Source organism: Typopeltis vanoorti, chromosome 11, assembly GCF_054136105.1.
Source record: "Typopeltis vanoorti isolate ZY-2024b chromosome 11, IOZ_Tvanoo_1.0, whole genome shotgun sequence".
NCBI lineage: Eukaryota > Metazoa > Arthropoda > Arachnida > Uropygi > Thelyphonidae > Typopeltis > Typopeltis vanoorti.
Window position 1 is genome coordinate 107404911 of NC_143559.1, and position 24157 is coordinate 107429067.

The 24157-nt window shown below is 35.0% G+C and overlaps 1 protein-coding gene across 3 annotated transcripts in view; it reads right to left on the bottom strand.

Annotated features, from left to right (window-relative positions):
* Positions 1-24157, bottom strand: part of LOC150101917 (uncharacterized) — an 87865-nt gene that overhangs the window by 21971 nt on the left and 41737 nt on the right. For all 3 annotated transcript variants that reach the window (XM_090400559.1, XM_090400558.1, XM_090400560.1), the window contains one exon: positions 23711-23872. In XM_090400559.1, the coding sequence (XP_090256685.1) occupies positions 23711-23872 (162 nt within the window). The remainder of the gene's footprint in view (positions 1-23710; positions 23873-24157) is intronic.

The following is a 24157-nucleotide window of genomic DNA, read 5'->3' on the forward strand; positions in this document are numbered from 1 at the left end:
ATGTGAAATTTGGCATTGTTTGAACCTTGCAATATGAAGTGGCCAATCGCAGAAAATCATCCAAATGATCAGATCATTTGAACTTTGGTTTTTTAATTGATTTTTTATGACGGCCATATTTGAAAAAGCGGATTCTGACAAGTATGTTGATCAGAAACATGACAGAATTTTTTGCGCAATATCAGTTAATATTGGGAATTTTTCATGTGCATACTTCCAAATGACTTCATTGTTTATTGATTTTAAATGTAAACTATTCTGAATGTTTGTTATCTCGAGTTCTACTTCAGCATGGTTTATATCAAACAGCCCACTAATTTTATTTGAAATTTCTGTGATGTTCAAGTTTTCTTGAAATGGATTATTGATAAAAGATACAATCATTTCAGTTTGATTAAAATCTTTAAATCTTGAATTTATTTCTTCCTCAACTAATTCTATTTCACGAATAAATTCTTTTAAATCACAGCAAAGCATTTCTTGATTTTGTTCAAAAAATTTTAATATGGGAGATGTCTAAATTCGTGGTTATTTATATTTCTTTAATAAAAGTAAGTATTGTTGGAAAGTTTTTATTGAACTTAACATTTCAATTAAATTTTTATCTCTACCTTGTAACTCTAAATTTAAATTACTTAATTTTTGTACAGAAATCTACTAAAAATGATAAATGTAACAACCATCTTTTATCACTCAATTGTGGATAAATATCTCCTTTATCATAAAGAAAAATTTTTATATCGTTAATTAATACAAGAAATCTTTCTAAAAATTGACTTCTGCTGAGCCAGCAAACATTACTGTACAACAGAAGTTCCCTATCATCATCTGCCTGTAATTTAAATAACTGCTGTTGCAGGGCTTTTCCTCGAACAGAATTTACAATTTTAAATGAAATATCCAAACATCTTTTGTGTTTAATCTTTTACTACACAGTACTTGTTAAAGAATAATACAGTGGTACGTTAAAAAATCTGGATATTTGTCATCGTTTTTACATAATGAAATGAAGCCTGATTTATTACCTATCATTGCAGGAGCACCATCAGTAGTAATAGACACAAGTTTAAAAAGCGGAAGTTTGTGTAGTTTCACAAATTCATCAAATGCCGAAAAAAATGTCTTCTCTCCTAGTCCTTCCCAATAATGGTATAATTTTCAAAAGTTCTTCTTTACTTGAATAATCTTGAAATATCACGTGAATAAATACCATTAACTGAGCAATATCAGTGAAGTCTTTTGATTCATCAAATTGTAATGAAAACACAACGACTGGTGAATGTCTGACATTACCTTGGCCTGGAAACTTTTCTTCAGCAATTGGTACTCTTCCTTTCGGCAATTTGAAACCTTGTCTGCGGCCTAGAAGTAGTCTCTCTCTAGCGACGTCTCAAACCGAGAAGCTCCTTTCTGGAAGTAAGTTGCCAGCTATCAGAAAGTTGTTTGAACTCTTTCTGACTGACTTCGGAGATGTTTACACTTAGAGCCTGCAAGCCTTTCTCATACATACAAGTTTCAATAACAATTTTTCTAATGCTGCCACGTACAGCTTTGGTGACAAAAATTGCCCTTGTTTTTAACACTCTCACATATTTTTATTAAAGAAAGCAGTATATACAGTTAGCTTCAAAAGAGTTATACAAACTACACCAAGACAAACAAAGTTTATTTTTTCACAATATTCACATGGGACTTAACCTAAGTAAAAAATCGATGTAATGTGCTTTGGAATATTTAATATTTAAGCTACAATCAAGTTTTTACACTTTGCTTATAATCGTATTCACTCGGCTCGCTGTTTGACTTCCACTGATCCAAATTAATTCATTTACCCAGACTTATAAGAAAATGACTGATTTGACAATTTTAACGAAAAATAAATAAACAATAGCAATACACATAAAGCGAATTAAAAATAATACAAAATAATGATAAATAAAATATTATGTTTTCAGTTTTAATTAAATTTGTAAGTAACGAAGAATACACAAGAGATCGACCAAAAATCGCTCCACGATCGACGGGTTGAAACCCTGTTCTACGTAATATTTGCATATCAGGATTTAATGCTATGTAAAAATATGTGTACACAGATCATAACAATCATCACTAATAAAAGAAAATTCTTAGAAAAAAAAAAGCATAATGTAAATTGAAAATAGAAATAAATACACATAACAAGCACAACAAACTGTACAGGACATTATATATGTACGCATGAATAACTCATTCACACATATAATATAATTCATATATGGACAACTCATTCACACAATGATGTGTTTATCAGGTGATAAATACATTATGTTTATCACCTGATAAACAAAGTTTATTTGTTAGAATTTTCATGTAAAACTAATATTTATGAACTCTATTCACAGTATTGAAAATAACTCAAATAATGTTTTTTATTATGAGTATATACAGGTTGATTCAGAACTCTTGGGCCAAACATTAAGGGATGATAGAACACACCTAAACAAGCACTTTTCATCATACAATTTCGGCATGGTTCAAACTCAAGCGGTGAAGTGCTAGGGGTTAGCAACTACTGTATCAGGAAATGAAGAAACACAAGAATGACAGAAGAGATTTGAAACAATTGCAGAAATTACAGAACATAAATTAAAGAATTTTATTGAACAAATTACAGAAACTGCCCAAAAGAGTGACCACCAACATTAATGAAGGCTGCACACCTTCAATATAGTGATTGGCGTACATTGGCGAAAACACCAGGCATTTCTCGTACAGCCGCAGCACAAGCAATACAACCTGGCAATAAGGTCCTCGTTGGAATCGATAGGGCTATCGTAGATCAGGCTTTTCATATGGCCCCATAGGAAATAGTCCAGACATGAGAGATCGGGCGATCATGGCAGCCAAGCGATGGGACCACCCTGACCAATCCATCGTCCTGAAAATGTTGCATCCAAGGCATTCCGCACATCCATGCTGAAATGGGGTGGCGCTCCATCGTGTTGGAATCACATACGTGTTTGAATGTTTGTTGGAACAGGGTTCGGTAATTCTGGCAAGACCTCTTGTAAAAATATGAGGTACGTTCTCCCATTCAGTCATGCTGGCAGAAGGTATGGGCCAATCAAATGGTCATGTAGGATTCCAGCCCAAACATTTATGGAGAAACACTGCTGGTACGAATGTGGACACTTGTGGCATGCAGATTTCTGCTTGCCCACACGTGATAATTGTGGGTATTAAAAATGTCCTCACGTGTAAAGGTGCATTCGTCAGTGAATAAGACATGTGCATCAGTCAGGCTGCACTGCAGTCTGCTGCAGGAACCACTGTGCAAAATCTACACGAGGGCAGTAATCTGCAGGTGTCAAGGCATGCACCCTCTGTGCAATCGTTCGTCTCGTAGAACTCGCCACATCATCGATTGGGGCACACGTACAGCATGGGAAATTGCTTGCGTGCTACATTTGGGAAGATCTGCAACCCTACATAGAATTTCCTCTGTATCAAGTGGCATCTTCACACTCCTTGCACACCCTGTATCCTGCATGGCGCTGACAAAGGAGCCCATTTTGCACAGATACCAGTGCAATCGCTGAAAGGTTTTACGATCAGGCACACGTGTGGTCGGAAAGTGCTCTTGGTAGTCTTTGGGTTTCCCTCACATTCCTCCACAGCTCCGTAATTGCATGTCATCCTTCTCCTGATTTGTGAAAGAATCCATCCTTTTTGCACTCCACGGTAGAAATAATGACGACTGCAAAAACCAGCGCTTATAAGTGTTCACTGGAAAGCACCCTCTAGTGCTTCACCGGACCATGCATTGTATGACGAAAAGTGCTTGTTTAGGTGTGTTCTATTACCCCTTAAAGTTTGGCCCAACAGTTCTGAATCACCCTGTATATACACACATACATATAAAACAGCTGCTTTTAAAAATATGCATTCCATAAATAGAATGGATTCTGCACCAGGTGAAATATATATGAATATCTAGTGATTTTATTTGCAAGTGTATTTGAATTATCAATCAATTCATTGAACTTGCAATTATTTTATATACTGGTGCTGAATATTACTGTGTATTGTTATTATTATTACAAGAGATCTCCAAAGAGAAGCCACATATCACTCACGTTATACATTCTCTTGAATTCATTCATATCTACACTCACAACCTCTTTCTTGTCTGCTAGCATCTGCAGTACACAAATTCTCAATCTCTTTTCAATTTACATTCTATAGTTTCGATATCATCTTTAACACTCTCCTTTGCACCCTCTCCACTGCATCACCTCAGAAACCAGGAGACAAGATCTGCACATAATAGTCCAGATGAGATTCTTATATGTCAATGTTCATTTCAGCATTGCAATTCTGAGTTGTATTCACAATTTTTGTTATATGACATCTGGACTTCAGCTTCCTATCTCCTAAAACTCCAAGATCCCTAGCCTGGTCAGTTTCTTTCAGCATAATTGAACATAATATACCACTGAATATCTCATTCCACCAAACTTTACACTTACTGAACAATGGGCAGCCATTTTCACATGCCCAAAATTCCAGCCTATTCAAATCAGTCTGCAAGAGCTACATTTCTGATTACCCTGCCTTACATTTGCATCATCATCAAATAACTATGCCACCTGTTAAATCCTTCCAATATCATTAATGTCAAGATTGAATAACAATGGGTCATGAACTGATCCCTGGGATACACTAGTGGTTAACTTAAATCTTGGCCTATACACCACTTTTTGATATGCCATTCAGCCATCCTCTTATAACTAGTAATTTATAATCCAATCTCACATCTTTCACTTACATAACAGCCTCCCATGCTGAAACCTGCCAAAAGCTTTAGCAAAAGTCTAAAAGTATCAAGGTATATCCATTTTCCCTTGTCTAACTAAACCGTGACATTATAAAATGTGAGCAAATTACTCAAACATGACTTCCTCTTAGTAAACCCATGCATTCAATGCAAAGTATAAATTCTCTGTCAACACATTTCTGAATGCTGTCACCAACTTTTCCAAAATCTCCACCACTATTCCAGAGATACTGAACAGGTTAACAGCTGAACACATCAGTCTTAGCATCACCCTTATGCAAAGGGATTATCATAGATTCTTTTCACACATGTGGAATCTTCCCTGTGTTCAAAATTCCAGCCCATCATCATTTGTTCAGTATCCATTTGATACCAATGCATACTACATGATGGTGGGAATGGACATTTGGTCAGAAGCCCTAGTCAGTGCTCTGCATTCCTTAAAAGTTATATGGAGGTCTCTTTCCAGTTATCCAGCACTGGCCTTTCTTTTTCATTGAGTACTAGCTCCTATTGGAAGTCAGCGACTACCTTAGCAAATTATGAGCCATCCTCAGCCACTCTGAACAGTCCCTCAGAGCTCATGCCAGTCTACTGTTTGATGTCTGCCAGCCAAAATTTTCTTCATCTTCCTTGTCCTCTTCTTTCATTTATCTTCCCTTTTATAATCAATTCAAGTATCTTATATTATTCATTACAAAGTAGGTGACCAAGATATGCAGTTTTTCTTCTTTTTATGGTATCTAAAAGTTCACGTGATTTCCCCATTTGTTCCAATACTTCTTGATTGGACATTTTTGCTATTCACGAAATTTTTAACATTCATCTATATAACCATATCTTCAAGTTTTTTATTTTTATTTAATGTTGTCTTCAAGGTCAAAGTTTCTGTGCCTTACAGCAGTACAGACCACATATGGCATTTAACCATGCATACTCTAAGCTCTAAATTTAAATTGCAGTTACACAGTGTTATTTCATCAGGAAAAAAAATTTTTCTTGCCATTTCAATTCTAACTTTTATTTCCATTAATGAATTGCATTCTTCATTTTAACCGGCATCCAAGATATTTAAATTTTATCACTCTTTCTATTTGTTTCCTGTTTTAAAAAAGTGCTGAATTGAGAATTAGTTTCTTGCTTATGACCATGAATTTAGTTTTGGTGATATATATTTTTAATCCCATTTTTTCACTCTCTTCGTTCACTAGTTTGATAATTTTTTGAATATCTTGAATATTGTCAGCCAAGAAAGCTGTGTCATCAGCATATCAGATGTTAGTGATGATTTCACTATTTACATTAATTCCTTCCTCTATTCTTTTTAAGATTTTTTGATATATAGCTTCTGAGTATATGTTAAAAAGGAGAAGCGACACACACATCCTTCTCTTATTCCTTGTTTGATGTTAATGGAATCTGCAATAATGTCATCAACTTGAACAGATGCCTTTTGGTTCCAGTATAAGTTTTTGATGATCCTGATGTCTTTACCATCTAATCCAATTCTTTTTAATAATTCAATCATTTTAGTACTTGCAGGGAAGTATACGTCCTTATTTTGGTCACTACATTTTTGGAATCATACATAAGATTTGAGAACAGAAAAGAGCCTCTCTCTCTCTCTCTCGTTCCCAAACCTCTTCTAAAGCAGAATTGCTTATCACTGGTGGTATCTTCACATTTGCTGTTATATTCTTTTCTGAATTATTTTCAGAAACATTTTGAGAACATGACTCATTAGACTGATCATTCTATAGTCATTACAAGTTTTCGCATTTGCTTTTTACGTAGCACGATAAAGGTTGACTGTAACCAGTCTTCAGGGATTGTGCCTGTATAGTAGATCTTATTAAATAGCTTTACTAATATAGTAATGTTGTCACCTTCTAATAACTAGCTTTGACCCTTAAGGAATCCAAATTTGCAACCCTAGGATATCTAAGAATGGCAAAAATGTGACTCCCCAAATTACACCAACTGATGTTTATACGTGTAACTATAAACAAACCCAAAAATGTTTGAGGGTGGTTTTATGTTTGTGAGGGAAACATGGAGGAAAACAACCTCACATGGGAGAGATGTGAGGTTGGGGAGATGAATCATATGCTGAGTAATCAATATTGTATCCAAACTAATGATTTAGAGCCTTTCAGCTGTTTAGGGACAGCTATATATATATATATACACACACACACACCACCACCACCACCACCTAGGGAAATGACTATGAGCAAGGTGGTTTCTTGTTGCCATCCTTCCTGTACTATATCCTCTGACTAGCCTGTGTGTTCATGGGGTCGATTTGCTTGCTTGTTGGATGAAAAACCCCAGATAAACTGGTGGAAAAAACCCTGCTGTCCATGCTCAAGACCGGCTAACTTCGTTATGGACAAGGAAGACCCTTAAGCTCTAACTTAAAGATACCAGGAAATTATATACTTGGTTTAATCCTTTATCCAAGTAAACAAGTTTGCATCTGAGCTATTTACAGGAGTGGGGCAACTCGTGGTAAAGGTGGTATGACTTCACACCACTTGCCTTGGTATCCCATAATGCAAAGCACATATCCTTGCAAACATTATGGGAAGGGTCACTACCAGGACTGGTTTCAAACTTTATTGAGGTCTCATCAGTGGGAGCCACACCCACCACTTTCCCAAACAAAAAACCTACTCCTTTGCTCACATCATCCTTATACAGGCTCCAGGGATAGCCTCTTGATCTTCTGTATCTATCCACATTCTATGAAAAATGTGATTCACATTAATCCAATAATAACCGCTTATCAACTTATATGACTTGATCATAACCCCCCCCAATTCCTTCTCATCACCAGACTCTGAAAATTACATTCCCTCAACCTGTCTTCATATTCAACAATAGATCAAAAACCACTTTAGTCAATCATCCCTGAACCTTTTACAACAACATCTCTTCATCCTTTTGAAAACGCTTTTGATAACCAAATCTATGCACAATAACGACAATGTGGAAGGAAAAATTGGAGTCTCTGATTCTAAATAAGTCATTCAAAGACATACACAGATTAACCCAGGATTATGTAATAGGACAGTAAGAGAAAACACATTTAAACAGAAAAATTTTATTAGCAGAATTGCAGAGACAGAAGATGCCTCTTATTGTGATCGCTATGGGACAGTCGCTTTTTGATAACAATAACTGGCTGATAAACATTAAGCAAAGGATATAAAAAATTGAATCATTTATTTCAATTTATTGTTATTAACATTATTTAATTTAATTTATTGTTATAAACAACTTTTTAAGGGGTGCTTAAGGGTCAAAGCTGTATAACTCAGAGAAGACCTCCACATAGCCTTTAAAGGAATGCAGAGAACCGACCAGGGCTTCTGACCAAATGCCCACTTCTAACCTTCTTGTCGTGCACCCTGTTAGGTATCTACCTAGATAGTGAATGAACGAGGATGGGCTGGCAATTTGAGATTTAGCCAACTAAATTGTATACTTAATGGCTTAAACCACAATATCAAATGATGGTACAACATGACAGAATTTCATGCCGCCTGGAACATCGCCTGGATAAACAAGGATCCCATTGTTTTCACCAGGGAAAACAGCAAAAAGTCAGCTACCGGAACAAATCTGAAAGCACACCCCAACTCAACATCACCAAAGTTCAAGATTGGTACTATCAACCTGAATAGCAAAGAAATGGAGCTAGCTGAAGATATGGATAAGTACCATATCAACATAATAGGGGTGACTGAAATAAAAAAAAGGCAAAAACTGGTGAGATCTTTCTGAGCAATAAATACAAAATGTTATATTCAGACAATGACAAGGGAAAGAAGGAGTAGCTATAGTATTCAACACTAAACACGAGGCTAATCTTCTTGAATGCAGACAATTTCAAGTAGAATGGTGTGGCCAAATATCAGAATGGGGAACTGGACAATGAGATTCATTTGTGCCTATTTTCCCACAGAAGGTTCTCCTAAGGTGAAACTGGAGGAATTTTTTGAGGCTTTAGAGAAAGCAACTGACACAATGAAAAGGAAAAGTTGGTCCTTGTTGAAGATCTAAATAGCAGAGCAGGAAATGACTGTCAGATATACAAAAATGTTTGGGGAAAATTTGGAGAAAAGAGCAAAGCTAACAGTAATGGCAAATACTTGGATTTCTGCTCAGGACATGGACTAGTTATTACTAACACCATGTTCCAACATAAAAATGTGCACAAATTCACATGGAGAGAAGAGGCAAGGAATAAGAAAAGTCTCGTTGACCATGTTATTGTTGATAGTGATGTTTTCTCTCTGGTGCAGGACACTAGAGTGTACAGAGGATTTGAAATTGGAAGTGATCACAATTAAGTCTTGAGCAGGATAAAATTGAATTTCATATTGAAAAGAATAACATGCACAAAAGTTTTAAAGCGAATAAAAGTTGAACAGCTCTCAGATGTGAACTGTAGACTGAAATACACAAAAGATTATTGAAGAAAAAAATGAAAGAGTTTGAGAACAGGAACCAAACCTTGGAGATTCAGTGGCAAGCCCTGAAGAAAACATTGATTGATTCAAGCCAGAGAGGCATGTGATGCGGTTGTCACAAAGAAAAATCAGAACTCCATGGTGAACACAGGAAGTTATCAAGTTCTTTGCAAATAAGTCAGCTTGTGTTCTTAGAGAATACAGAGACAAATGTAAGAAAGCTAAACACTGTGTAAAACTAGCTAAACAAAAGTCATGGGAAGACGTTGGTAAGAACATAGAAAATAAATGTTAAGAAGTTGGCAAGATATTCTGAAGGTTGTTGAAGAAGCTCAGAAATGGAGGAAAAAGTACTGTAAAAGGAATTATAGATGATAAAGGTCACATGAAAACTGGAGAAAAAGATATCCTTGAAGCATGGAGTAAATGGTACAATCATTGACAGCACAGCAGTAAAAAACACTCAACAGGTATACAATCAGGAATACTTATCCATACTTGAAGTAGAAAAAGCCATTAAAAGCCTGAAATGTGAAAAGGCAGCTGGAGTATATCATATGCAACCAGAAATGCTCAAGTGTGGAGGTATAAAAGTCTTACAGTGGCTGCACTTCATAGTTCAGAAGAACTGGACAGTGGGACAAATTCCAGATGATTTGAGTAGAGCTCTCATAGTATACATAGCATAGAGCTCCCATATATAAGAAGGGAAATAAAATGAATGTGAGAATTACAGAGGTATTTCTCTACTGAGTGTTCCTGGTTAGAGTTATGCAAGTATACTTGAGAAACTGTTGAGAAGGGTTGTGAAAGAGAAGATGGTGAAAAACAAGCTGGATTTAGGTGAAATAGAGACTGTCAGGGTCAGATTTTCACTTTATGGCAAATAGTTCAGAAGGCATGGGAATATAACAAAGATATGTATCTAAGTTTTGTAGATCTGAAAAAAGCATATGACAAGGTGCCAAGAGAAAAGCTATTCAAAACGTTACGGTTGTATGGTGTCAGTGGGACATTATATCAAGCAGTACTTAATCTTTATTTGAGTTGTAAGTCAGCAGTTAGAACTGAAGGAGTACAGGAAGATTGTTTAACGTTAAATCTGATGTCAGACAAGGATGTACATTATCCCCTGTTATTTGTATCGATCACATTATGAAGGAAAGTGTATAAAACCTGATATCAAAATTGGATATGTTAATGTCAGCTCTTTGATTTATGCAGGTGATGTTATCCTTCTAAATAAATCCGCTACAAGTCTGCAAGATTCCCTGACTAAATTGAATAACTGTTGTAATAGATATGGTGTGAAGGTCAGGAATAAAAAGACAAAGACAATGAAAATAGGCAGAATTGTTGAAACTGTCAACTGCGTTATGAACAGAGAACCTGTTGAAAAAGTAATACATTTCAGCTACTTAGGCACGATTTTTAGTGAAGATGGTAAATTAAATATGGAAATAGACAACAGAATCAACAAAGGGTATGGTAGGAAGTCAACTGAATAAATTTATATGGAATAAGAGATAAATTACTCAAAACACTAAATTAACTGTATACAAGACAGTGTTCAAACCAATTTTAAGTTATGGATCTGAGAGCTGGGTCAGAAGTAAAACACTTGACCAAAGACTAGAGACCACTGATATGAGATTCCTGAGAAAGATTAGGGGCATGAAGAGATGGTATCAATGGCAATATCATATTAAAAATGAGGATATTAGTAAAGAACCTGACATTGTCAGCATCCAAGAATGTGTTAGCAGAGCTAATCTCAGATGGTATGGTTACTTAAACAGAATGGGAGAGGAAAGATTAGCAAAACAAGTGTTCTCTGCCAGGTTTTCAGGAAAAATATCCAGAGGAAGACCAAGATATAGGTGGACTGATACAGTAAAAAGTGCCTTAGAAGACAGAAATATAAAATCTGATAATGTTGGAGTATATGACAGGTAACAGATTGATTTGGAGGAAAATTGTAGATAGGAAGTTAGATATGATGTAACTTTTTTCATGTAGTACTATCATATCCTGGAATTTGATAATGATGAACAACTTTTTAATAAGCAACAACATAAAATTTATTTTAAAAACTTGTCTAGTGTTGTCTGTCCTATCTTTGAATATAGTAGTTCATGAATGAACTACTATATTCAAATAGTAGTGAGATAACAGAATAACAATCACAACCAAACTGAGACTAATTGACACTTTGGTGAATTCTATCCTCTTGTATGGTTGTGAGGCCTGGACTTTATTGAGGGAAGATGAGAGGAGACGCCTGTCTTTTGAAATGAAAACTTACAGAAGACTTTTGGGAATTCCCTATACTGATCATGAAACCAGTGAAAATGTCCAAAAACTGATTGATTTAATAGATGGGAAAAAAAGTAAAAATATTCTGACAGTCATCAGAAGAAGACAGATGAAATGGTTCGGACATGTGGAGAGGGCTAATGGCATTACAAAGCAAGCAAGAACTAGAAGGAATCATTCCGGGATCAAGGGTTAAGGGCCGACCTCAATTAAAATCAACTGATAACATCAAAAAATTGACAAATTCCTCCCTTTCTCAACTGACATCAAACACAAGAGACCGAAATGATTGGAGGAGGCTAACAAAGAACATCACCTACCAGCCATGAGTGACCCAACGATCCATTTAGGACTACAGGAGAGAAGAAGAAGTTCATGAATAAATTGCTCATACTCATAATGCCTTTTGAAGTTTGTTGCCGTATGTTGCACACCGCGGCGAAGTATTCATTCAGTTTCTTGCATCTGGGCATTGGTTGAAGGAGCTTTTAAAATTTGTTTTTCTATACTTATATTAGGTTCACTTTCTTCTATTAAAGTTCTCATCAGAAGCAGCTTGATATATTTCCGAACACTGTCATTGGAACCACCATTTCAACTTTGTTATCAATATCCAACCAATTTTCAAATTCTTCTTTTGACATACCATCTGGGGTTTTATCAAAAATTTCATTTGTAAGATACTCAAATTCTTCGGAAAAAGGAGTTTCAGAGTTTGTCTTAAAAAATCCACCTTTTAGGAAGCAGTTTTCAATAGTCTTCTCTGAGACTTGCTTCCATGACATCGCTATGAAATGCAATGCATCAAGAAGGGAAATCTTTTTTTGCAATTGCACTTGCATCAGATTGGTCTCTTATATAATCAAGTTCAGCTATAATTCTCACATGAACTTCTCTGCAGTAATAAGCTTTAAAAGCTTGTATGATGCCTTGGTCACATGGTTGAATTAACGATATAGTGTTTGAAGGCAAGAAAATTACTTTGATGTTCTTTAACGATAAATTATTTGTGTGTGTGTGTGCAGTGCAGTTGTCTACTAACAAGACAATTTTTTGCTTTAATTTAAGATTCCACTTAACTAACCAATTGAAAATGTCATTAGTCATACAAGCATTTGCACTAGGACAGTAGTCAACAGGCAAACTTTTGAAACCTTTGAAACACTGAAAATTTTTACTTTTTCCAATCACTAGGAGTATTGGCTCTCTTTTCTCACCTTTCATATTAGCACAACAAAGAACTGTCACTCGCTCTTTTGACAATTTAAATCCTTTAGTACTTTCATTTTTAAACAAACAAATATGCTCAAGCATTGCACGAAAATAGAGTCCTGTTTCGCGTGCATTGTAACAATCCTTGGGGAAATATTCAGCAATAATTTTTGGCAACTCAGTCTTAATTCACGCAGGTGATAAAAAATCAGCACTTTTTTCTTCACCATGAATACGCCTGTACACAATATTCTCTTACTTTTTCCAACTGTTAAACCATCCCATCAGTTGCGGTGAAATTTTCTTTGCCCATTGTTTTTGCAAGTTTAGCTTTTTAATGCATCAAAGGCCCATTAATCGAAGCATTCTTTTCACGAACATTACTAAACAAAATTTTTCATGCTGATTCAACTTGAGTATCCTTACCAGATCAGGCTCTCTTCCAATCCATGTTCTCATTAGTAAGTGCTGAAGTTTCAATGTTTGATCTGTTTTTTAAGATCTTACACAAGAGTAATTATGAAATTTGTAAATGTACAACCGCACTGCACTGACTCATTTTGGGCAACTTATCATGGCACTCCAAAATTCTTTGCTTCTCTTGAAAAGATAAATCTTTATGTTTTTTACTTGCTTCTGCCATAATGCTAAGGGCTGTTTTAACCAGCATTTAAAGTCAAATTCACTTAATGAACGAGAGCACAAAAATAAACTCAACAAATCATAATTAGACTGTATTTATACCCCCCCCCCTTGCATTTGTCTGGAAGATATAATATTTACAGAAGAATAACAAAAAAAGTCAGATTTCAACAAATGTTCTTTGTCAAATTTTCTCCTGATTAAGCTTTATTTCTTAGAATTCTGATATACAAAATGCTAAACATTTGAGGATTTTGATAACAATAACCAGAACTTTGATTATAACAGATTATTTTTAATTCATTTTAAATGGTGTAATCTGGGACCAAATGATTTTGATAACAACAGCCGATAGATAATATTATCCATGGTCACAATAAGCAGATTCTACTGTATTATATATGCAAAATAGTTATTAATTAATAATATCAAACAAAAATAATTAATAATCAAAAAAATCATAAAATAATAGTAATTATTGTTCCAGAAACTGCCTTATTACTTCTGGGCCATTGTCTTTATATGTATTGGTTTCGATATAATGAACACAGAGAAAAAGCACAATAACTCAAAACTGTACAGTGAATTTTTATGAAATTTGGTGAAAAAACAGTGTGATATGATGAAAGAAACATCCACCAAAATTGTAAATTAATAATTTATTTCAGCAACAAATGGATACACGAAGACAATGGTCAAAATCAGATTATCAAAATGTCTTAATAAGAAATGTGGTCACCACTGAGATGATAACATGTATCTGGTTCTCTACAAATATGAGCACACCTGGTATCGCTTAATTGTCCCTTTCACGGATATTAGAGAGGCCCCGAACATGTTATCATCCTCTAATATTTGTGAAAGGAACACTTATGGTGGAAGTAGTGGTTGGTTTGGGGAGGCATCTTGTTGGATGGACGTATTGACCTGTATGCACTTCCTAGTGAAACCATAAATGCCACAACTTAGAGACACGGTCCTGGACGCCTATGTTCATATGCAGGTGCGATATTGGAGACATTTTTCCAAGACAAGAATGCTCGTGGACCAATATCTTCAAGGAGACCTGGCTGGACTTTCCAGTCAGATCTCCTGACATTATTGAGCATGTTTGGGATGCTCTAGGTAGACATGTTGCTGCTCTCAACCCAGTCTCCCCAAAACTCTGAGGGACTTAGGAGAGTTTTGCAGGAGCAATGGTTGTTATTGCCAACTGAGCTGCTGGACACTATTATAAACACTAAGAAATATCATTTTGAGCACTATACTGCTGTGAGGGGATAATCACATTCCTTATTGTGCACTTTGACAGTCTCATTTTGACCTCTTGTTTTTGACCATTGTCTTCACATACTCATTTGTTACTGAATTAAACTATTCATTTACAGTTTTGCAGGTGTTTCTTTCACATCTCATATCAAACTCTTTTCACCAAATTGCATGAAAGTTCATCATACAGTGTTTGAGTTGTGATTTTTCTCTTTGTTCCTTAATTTATGGAAACCAGTGTATATATTTACCCCATCTCATAAACACATACACTGATGTAGCGAGTGAAAATAAGTCTAGATTCCAGCTTGACAAATGTAGTGTCGGTTAGCATGTAACTGGTATGTTTAATAACAATGAGTTTAAAAATCAGCATCATTAAATTTGAATCAGCAATGACTGGAATTGAAATAAAAGCATTTTAAGTAATTCCCAAAATGAAGGCAGAACTTCAGAGACTGCATATTTTTTGAACAGCTTCAGATGGAATTAGTAAAGCAATTTAAATCATTAATATAAAGCAATATCAAGGAATAATAACCAACAGCACAAATGAAAGAACAAAGAGACATTGTGCCCTTCAAGTGAAAAAAAATCCGAGTTTGATTCTAATATCTTTATATGCGCTTTTTTAATTGAAAGTCAGTTAACCAATCTCATACAGGAATAAGTAGAGTTTTTCTTTTAAAAACTAGGGATTTTCACACCACAAATAGGCAAATCAGCCACAGAATTCACACAATTTATAAACAAAAAATGTTGGCTGTGACTATATAATAACAGAGTCACATCACCATTAGAACAAATAACCATATCCTTTTTGATTGTAATGGGTAAAAAATAAGCTATCTGTCACAGATTGGCTCATAAGTAGTTATTTCTTAATAGTGTATATAAATGTAAAAAGGAGATGGATGAATACTCTAGCTTTGCTTCAAAGCTTATACTAAGCAACAAATTTAGAATTTCTGTTTTGCTTCAAAGCAAACAATGAAATTTATTACAATGAAATTAATCAGTCTGATTAATTTCAATATGAGCTTAAAACTACCTTATTACCCTCCAGTTTTTCAGACATCAAAATTACATGCTGGCATACTAATTGCATTTCATATGAACCTAGCATATGTAGATGTGAATTTACTTACAGTTTAAAAAAAAAAAGAAAAAAAGGATTCCTTGAAGTCTTCCACTTACAGCTGGGAGTGCTCACTTTGATTAAGAACCAACAAAAAAATAAGCATCATACTGGAATTCCACTTGTCTGAGTAACTGCTGATCCATACAAGAAACATCATTATAGAATCAACTGCCATGTTTGTCACTAACAGCACCCAAGTTAGGGAGAAAGGAATCTCAATGTGAATGCAGAAAGCGAATCTTTAATGACATGTTGTATCCCATTGCTTTGGGTACCCAAAGCATGTCTTCTACAATATCTCTGTAATTGTTGTTTTTATCAACCCTAAAAAAATTGGCAGTAAAAAGCTTTGAAATTCTTCCAATGCTGCATTTTTCAGTATCATTTAAGATGTCAACGAAAGAACTGTCCTCCATGCGTGTACTGTAGGATATCTGATAAGTACATCAAACATCCAACTTGAATTTCTTTACTGGTTAAAAGACAATTATCAATATAATCTCTACCAAAACTAACATGTCACTAATGGAGATAATTTAATTTCAATATATATTTTTAATACGATATTAATTTTAATACCATTAAATAATATCAACCTACAAAGATATAATTATGTTAGTTCATCTGTTAAGATATAAATAGTATAAATCACAGATCAGTTGTTTAGCAAAGCTTGTTAATAAGGCATTGTTATTTAAATAATTTAATTTTCAGAACTGCATGAACATTTTTAGAACACTTTTAGAACTTTGTTGAAAGTTTTTCCATTTGGTTACACTATAAATTAAAGATGTCTAGAAGTTATATTCTTGATTTAATCCTTAACCAAGTGTCAGCAAACAAAGTTTGCATGTGAAGTCACTTCATGACCGAGCTACTTATATATGGAGTATAATGACTTCACATCAATTGCCTTAGTATTCCATAATGCAATGCACATTTCCTTACAGCCATGCATAATACTGTACTACCCACAGTTTTAGTAATAAGGTGAGACACCTTTTGACTATGGATATGGAAATACGACTTAATTACTTCAACCTTGGTATCACTTCTGGGTGGAGCCTCGGTAGCTCAGTCGGTATAGATGAAGCCCTTTGGTTGGAAAGACTTGTTTTCAATTCCCATCCATGACATGAAGAACCTTTATCTGGTCTCTTTTGACTAAAGGTGAGTTAGCCGGTCTCATATGGAGATAGAGTTTTTTCACCCAGAAACTCAGGTTTCTAGCCTCTCACAACAGGCAAACTGGTCCCATGAACACACACATAGATCTAGTCATAAAATACATTCTTAAGAGGGCTCAACCTGTCCTAAGGGACAGGTGAGGAAAGGGGGAACCCCGCACAAAATAAATAAATCATTTCTGGGTCTGGCTCTGACTGATGAGACCTCAATAAAGATCGAAACCAGTCTGGGTAATGGCTCTTCCCATAATACAAAACATTACTGTACGTAAGGAAATGTACACTGCATTATGGAATATTAAGGCAATTAATGCGAAGTCATTAGACTCTATATACAAGTAGCCTAGTCGTGAAGTGACTTCACATGCAAATGTGTTTGCCTACACTTGGATAAAGGATTAATCCAAGAATATAACTTCTTGGCATCTTTAACTTTTAGAACTGTTTGAACACTACTGCATTCAACTGAATAACTTACAAAAAAGAAACTGCTTGCAAATGAAAATAATTCTTGGTTCAAAAAAAAAAAAAAAAACTACATTACAACAGCAATCTGTGTAAATGATAGTGCCCTTCATAGGAGCTCTTATATTGTTGCAGGTTGTTTTGAAATCAGCTATTACAAAGTTAGTGGGGGGAAGAACAGTGTAACTAGATTAGTTAAGGAAAGGGCTCGACAAATTATGCAAAATCCTACTTGCCAGGAAAAAAATAATAATAAAAAAAGACTTGCCCAAGATTTGCCCCAAACTCTTATTTTTAATATGTCCCAATAAGTCAACACAAGTTCCAAGTAATTAATGATTCTGTATCGTCGTCTGGAGAGTATTTCCACTATGTGAAAACCATTCCAAACAGTTCTATAGAAAGAACAGGAAAACAACATTGATTTTTTTGAGGAAAATAATTTGTCACATTAATTTTTGTTACTAGAATGGCCTTTATATTATGCATGTTCTTCAGTGTCTTCTTCAAGTTACAAAAATTTGTTTGGAAAGTTATTATTTTTATTAAATAAAAAATACCATATTTTGACCAGTCAATTTTTTTAAAAATCTTTTTATAACCTTGACTAGGGCATGACAATGATTAAAAAAAAAAAAAAAAAGTCCATCTATTCACATAACAAGTAGTTAATCATGAAGCCAAGGCAACTCAAATTTTTGTTACAAGTGAAAAATAAACCTATATAATCTATTTGGAGCATCATGAAAACTCAAGAACTGTTTCAAATAGATTAATCTGATAAATCTTAATTAAGAGACTAAAGGTGACTGTAATAAATAATCATTTTACAGCAAACTGCCACACCCCTATAACATGGAAATACGACTTCATTACTTCAACCTTGGTATCACTTCTGGGTAGAGCCTCGGTAGCTCAGTCGGTATAGACGAATCCCTTTGGTTGGAAAGACTTGTTTTCGATTCCCATCCATGACGTGAGGAATCTTTATCTGGTCTCTTTTGACTAAAGGTGAGTTAGCCGGCCTCTATGGTTTTTAGAACTAGCCATGTAACGAGTCACGTATCTGTAGCCAATATAAATTGGAGGAATATGATGCTCCCAAGTCAGCGCAACTGTGTTCAGGTGAAATAGCTACACAAAGGGAACTGACAGAGTTTGAAAGAGGTGTTGTGATAGGATGTCATGTTGCGAGTCTATCTGTCTGGCAAATTGTTAACAAATTGGGATCAACTGCAAGTGTTACCTCACAGTAGACGACCCACTACACTCACCAAACGTGACTGTAGTGGTAGTACGAAGGATAATATGTAAAAATCGCCATTCGTCAGGTGGATGTTCAGTGTGGAGTTCCAGGTATTGATGAAAACAATGAATCTGCATAAAAACATTCAGAACTCATAATATAAATTTCTATAGTAGGCCCAGAATATGCAAGCCCCACATTACTCAAACCAACATGCAGCTTTGTCAATGTGTACAGTGGGATGTGGAAGCTTGGAAAGCTGTATAGAGCAGCGAATCACGCCCAGCAGATGTTTCTTACCAGAGTACATAACCCCAACTATGAAATTCGGAAGTGAGGGTGTGATGTATGGTCCTGGTTTTCCTGGTATGACCACAGACCTCGGTTTATGATGACATGAACATTGAACTCCGAGCGGTATCTGAACATTCTGGACAATGCAATGCTTTCTACTTTGTGGTGTTTCTACGGAAATGATTATTGTCTCTTTTTTTTAGCAAGACAATGCAACATACCATAAGGCTGCTGGTGTAACACTGTGGTTTGTGGACATGAATGTCACCACACTTCACTAGCCTCCACAGAGCCCTGATCTCAACCCTATTAAATATCTGGGATGAACTGGAGTGTCAGATGAGATCAAGAGATGTCTGTCTACAATAATCCAGGATCTCATTACATGCCTATAGGAAGAATGGTCCAAAATTCCCATTGATTGCTATCATAAGCTTGTGGAAAGTATACCCCATAAGACTGCTATCATCACAACAAAAGGAGGTCCAACATCTTATTAAGGTGGATGCCATCACTTGCTGATGAAAGACATTAGGAAATCTTGCAGACTGGTCATAAAAACCTACTTGAATTAATATTAAGAGGTCTAAGTATCATGGAAATGAGTTCAGCTACTCCTTTGATATAAGAGATGGAATATGATTTATGTCTTCCTGAGGGGAAGAAGATAAATTTCTTGTAATTACTAATGGCTTGTTGATAAATGAATTTATTGAACCATTAGATATGAAGGCAGATTTAACGTACTGTATTTCTTGAAGCAAAATGATTTCATGATTCCCATGGCATTCTCATCAAAACCAAAGTTTGGGAATGCCAAACTTTGGACATGAATTATGGCGAGACTACATGGAAATAACCTACGTGATTCCTCCTCCACCCCCAAAAAAGACTGGAAACTGAAGTCTTCCATCCATCCAGGTGATGAAATCACAGGATCTAAAAAATTAAGTTTTCTGCCATTTTCAAAGTGAACTGTATGCAACCCTGGATGGATAGCAGTAATCTTTATAACAAACACATTGAGTTCTAATGTAGAAATAGTCTAAACAGTGAAGATATCAGCATATCAGACTTTAGGGAAAATATCATATCATGGAAGAGATAATGCTCAAGATGCTCTATCAAATAATTAGTTAGTATCAGAGGAAAAGGATAACAGCCCTGCCCTTTATTTGTGAGTAAAAATTACCTTAACAAGAACTAATGAAAAAATCAGAGAAGGTAAAATCTTGTTTGAATAAAACCATAATTTCCTATAAAAGAATGTTGGTAAATAGGGAAGCTATACATAAACTGATCACTATTTTAGATGAGCCAAAGCAATGCCCACTCATCCTGTTTTTAAAGCCATGGTGTTCTAAACACAATAAGCAGACTTATCTATGAATGCTCTATAACAGGGGTGGGCAAGTTCTTCGGTAATAAGAGCCGCATGTAATACATTTTTGAATGTTCAAGAGCTGCAGAAAATATTATTTTAAAATTGTATTTATAAATAATAAAAAATACAACTATATAGTAGTCCTACTCACCAAAGAAGAATATGTTTAATCTCTACTCGTTGAAGGCTTTGATTGATTCTTCATTTGTGCAGTTAATAGTTTGAAATTTGGCTGGTAGGATGTCAAAGCTGTTCTAAGAAGCTCAGTGAGGTGGCTGTTAGTGAGGATAGCACGATGCTTTGACTTGACAAATTTCATTACAGAAAAGAGATTCACAGCAGTAAGTTGTCCCAAAAACAGAGTAGTCGAGGATTTGTTTCCAAAAGTTAGTTACAGATGAGCTCTTATGTACTAGCTTCAATCCCACATCTTCCTGCAGCTCAATAAGCTCTGTCTCTATTAAAGCAACATCCACAGTAAAAGATGCAACAACAGGACATCCATCGTTGATGACATCAATCATAAAAGGATTCACAAGAAATTCAAAACGTGGCTTTACTTTTTAGTTTCTCAAACCTATTCTCAAAATCATAAAGTGTTTCTAAGTTTCCTTCGTATTAATAAATTAAAGACTTAATTCTACATGTTAGTCAAGTAAATATTAGTTTAATATCCAACGTTTCACTGACTGATATCTGTCAGCATTTTCAAAGGAATACACTGGTAAGCAATAGAAAGTAACAAAAAATAGGAAACTAACCGACAATTCTAAAAATTATATAAAGTTATCACTGTGCGTGATAACTTTATATAATAAAAGTTAACACAGGCCATAAAATGTCGAAACACTTTTTACCAACCAAATAGGACAATAAAATCCACATTAACAACCCTTTTGGACGGTACCATTTAAAAGCTAAAAACTAAAGTTTCAAAATATGTTTTTTACTTATTTTTAAAGCATTTATGAAATAACATATTCTAATATTGGTACATATTGTACTACTATAGATTATTAATATAAAAGTTTAGAAAAAATGACAATGAAAACCAATATTGTCTCGGGAGCCACACAGAGCAGCTTTGGGAGCTGCATGCGGTTCGCAAGCCACAGTTTGCCCACCCCTGCTCTATAAAATAGTGCTGCTCAGAGTTTATAATTGGAAACAAATGCAAACACTACCCTCAAAGGAGCTCCTGACTTATGGATCTAGGGGAAGTCAACTGAAACTCAGCTGTTTTTAAAAACAAGATCAGTAGACTTCATCTTCGTAATCTCACAATGAATCAGTTTGCAATACCTAGCAGTGATGATAAAGTAGTTTCTGGAAGATCTACAGTATAAGTCATTAATCCCATGATGTTGGATTCTAAATTTGATACAATATGAAATGTTTGTTTTTCATTGAAAATCCAGGTACATCAGAAAAGCAATAACAATATCCAAATACTGATATCCCAAAAATCATAGATTGGCATTTTCCCAGAATCTGTTGAAACAAATTTATGAGATGTGCAGCAATTATGAAGAATGTTATCCTGGTCTTCTATTCTATGTTAAAAATAAGCCATTCTTATAACTGAATGATGTTATATCAGAGATTAATGCTTGTAAAAAAAAAAGACATAACTAAAGCAATCTGCACCTGTTTTACACAGCCTATAACTTTTAAAAGTAGCAAAACAAATAAATTAAACAAAGGCAAAATTTTTCAGCTTAATTTCTGGGCTGTCTTCAGTGCTTGTGCTAAAGAAGAAAAGTTACATACTAATAGAATAGAATAATCATCTCTTAACTTAGAAGATAACAAGCAACTAATGATCTTCATTCTTGATCTCCTGGAGAAGACATTCACTGAGAAAAAAATTAGTCATGATCCTATTCTTTAAATATGCAAGTCACCTTTCATTCTATTTGCTGTGATTGTTTGAAATTATGACAATGCAACTAAGGCTATGAGCCAATATACTCATCCTATTTGCAAGAAAGCTTCCATTCTTATGTTCTGGAAAAATACCAACATGAGTACTATCACATGCAAGAGCTTTTTCTTGTGGACAATCATATTATGGTCACACAGGGTGGTCAACCATAATGCACTGTCTAACCATAAAGACATTTATGCATTCTAATAGTCTGCCAGTCACCTGTCATCCCATTCACAAGATAGCATCTTCCCAGTGAAAGAAGCTACTCATTCCTTCAAATGGAACAAGGCAACTTCTTCTTTCCTTCATATAAAAACCAACAGGTCAGTATTTGTATTCTTAGAACATCAGGAATATACAGTGTGTGTGTGTGTTCTTCTTTCTACATGTTAGGCTTACTGGCATGTTACAATTCCCAGTTAACAGCCATATCAAAACATTAATAGTGTCCTATTAGCACATATCTTAATGAGGATAATAGGTGGCTAATGACTATTAAAATATAAACAGCATAAGCTGCTGATGCCTATCTTGATGAGGAATGAACTAGCTAACTTTACCAATTTTATAAGGATAAAATCATCATGTATGCACACTATAAGTTAGTGTGCATACATGATGATTTCTACTAGCTATCTTAAGCTTTTCTAAGTCATACCTGTCCTGAGGAATAAGGTGACTAGCCCTATGCCTCCAAGTATATTCTATGGCTATATCTGCGTGTGTTCATGGGACCGGTCTGCCTGCTTGCAGGAGGGAAAAAACCCAGATAAACTGAGGAGAAAAACCCTGCTGTCCACGTCCAAGATCAGCTAACTTGGCCATGTCTGAGAAAGATCCTTAAGCTCCTCATGTCGGTGACAGGAATCGAACCCACAACACTCCTTTCCCAGGCATATGGTTGTGAAGTGCATAGCTACTAGGCTAACCGAGTGGACAGAAACAGGATACAGTAGAATAAAACTTGAAAGAACGATGATAAATAAGAATTAAATAAGCATAATTATTTTAAACTCTTTCAATTTTCTAAGAGGCAATATTATTAAATACCACACGCACTGGATTAAAAAAACAATGCATTTATTCTTATTAGATGAATGACAGTTCAGACTAAGCATATCCTTCTGGCTTGCAATATACACATGAGTATCACATTGTTTAATTTATATGATTATTCAACATGTATGCAATTTTTTTTTTTTTCCAGCACTGACAGTGAAGATAGCCAAAAAAAAAAGCTGAAAATTCTAATCCAAAAAATCTCAAGAATTTTTAGAATTTTAAAGTATATTTAAGCTAATAAGTATTTTCATCAAAAATAAAGACATACTTATAGAACCAATCCTCTTTATGTGATATTGGCAAATGCTCATCTTTAGTGCTTACTCCAGAGGATGACCAAGAGTTGTATGGAATACAATTTTCTTCTATCTGCTCTTTTTGTCTCTTTGGTGGTCGTGCATATGAATGAAGTGCAGACAGGCTGAATGATCTAGTACAAATATAAATTTGTGATTAACATGTATTAAAGAATACAAACTTCAGTTTAAAAAATATTCCTTCAAGTTATAGTACAGATCTGGATAAAATGCAAGTAAAATAAGTCTTATAATAAAAAAATGTCAGTTAAACAAGGTTCTCCACTTTAAGCTAAGGCTTAATACAGTATTTCATCTCTTATTTCTAGGCAGGTGATTATGGAAGGCTCCATAGTCAGCTAACCTGCATGTTGAAGCATAACTGCTGTGAGGACATTATGTTGGAGGTTTAATGAAAT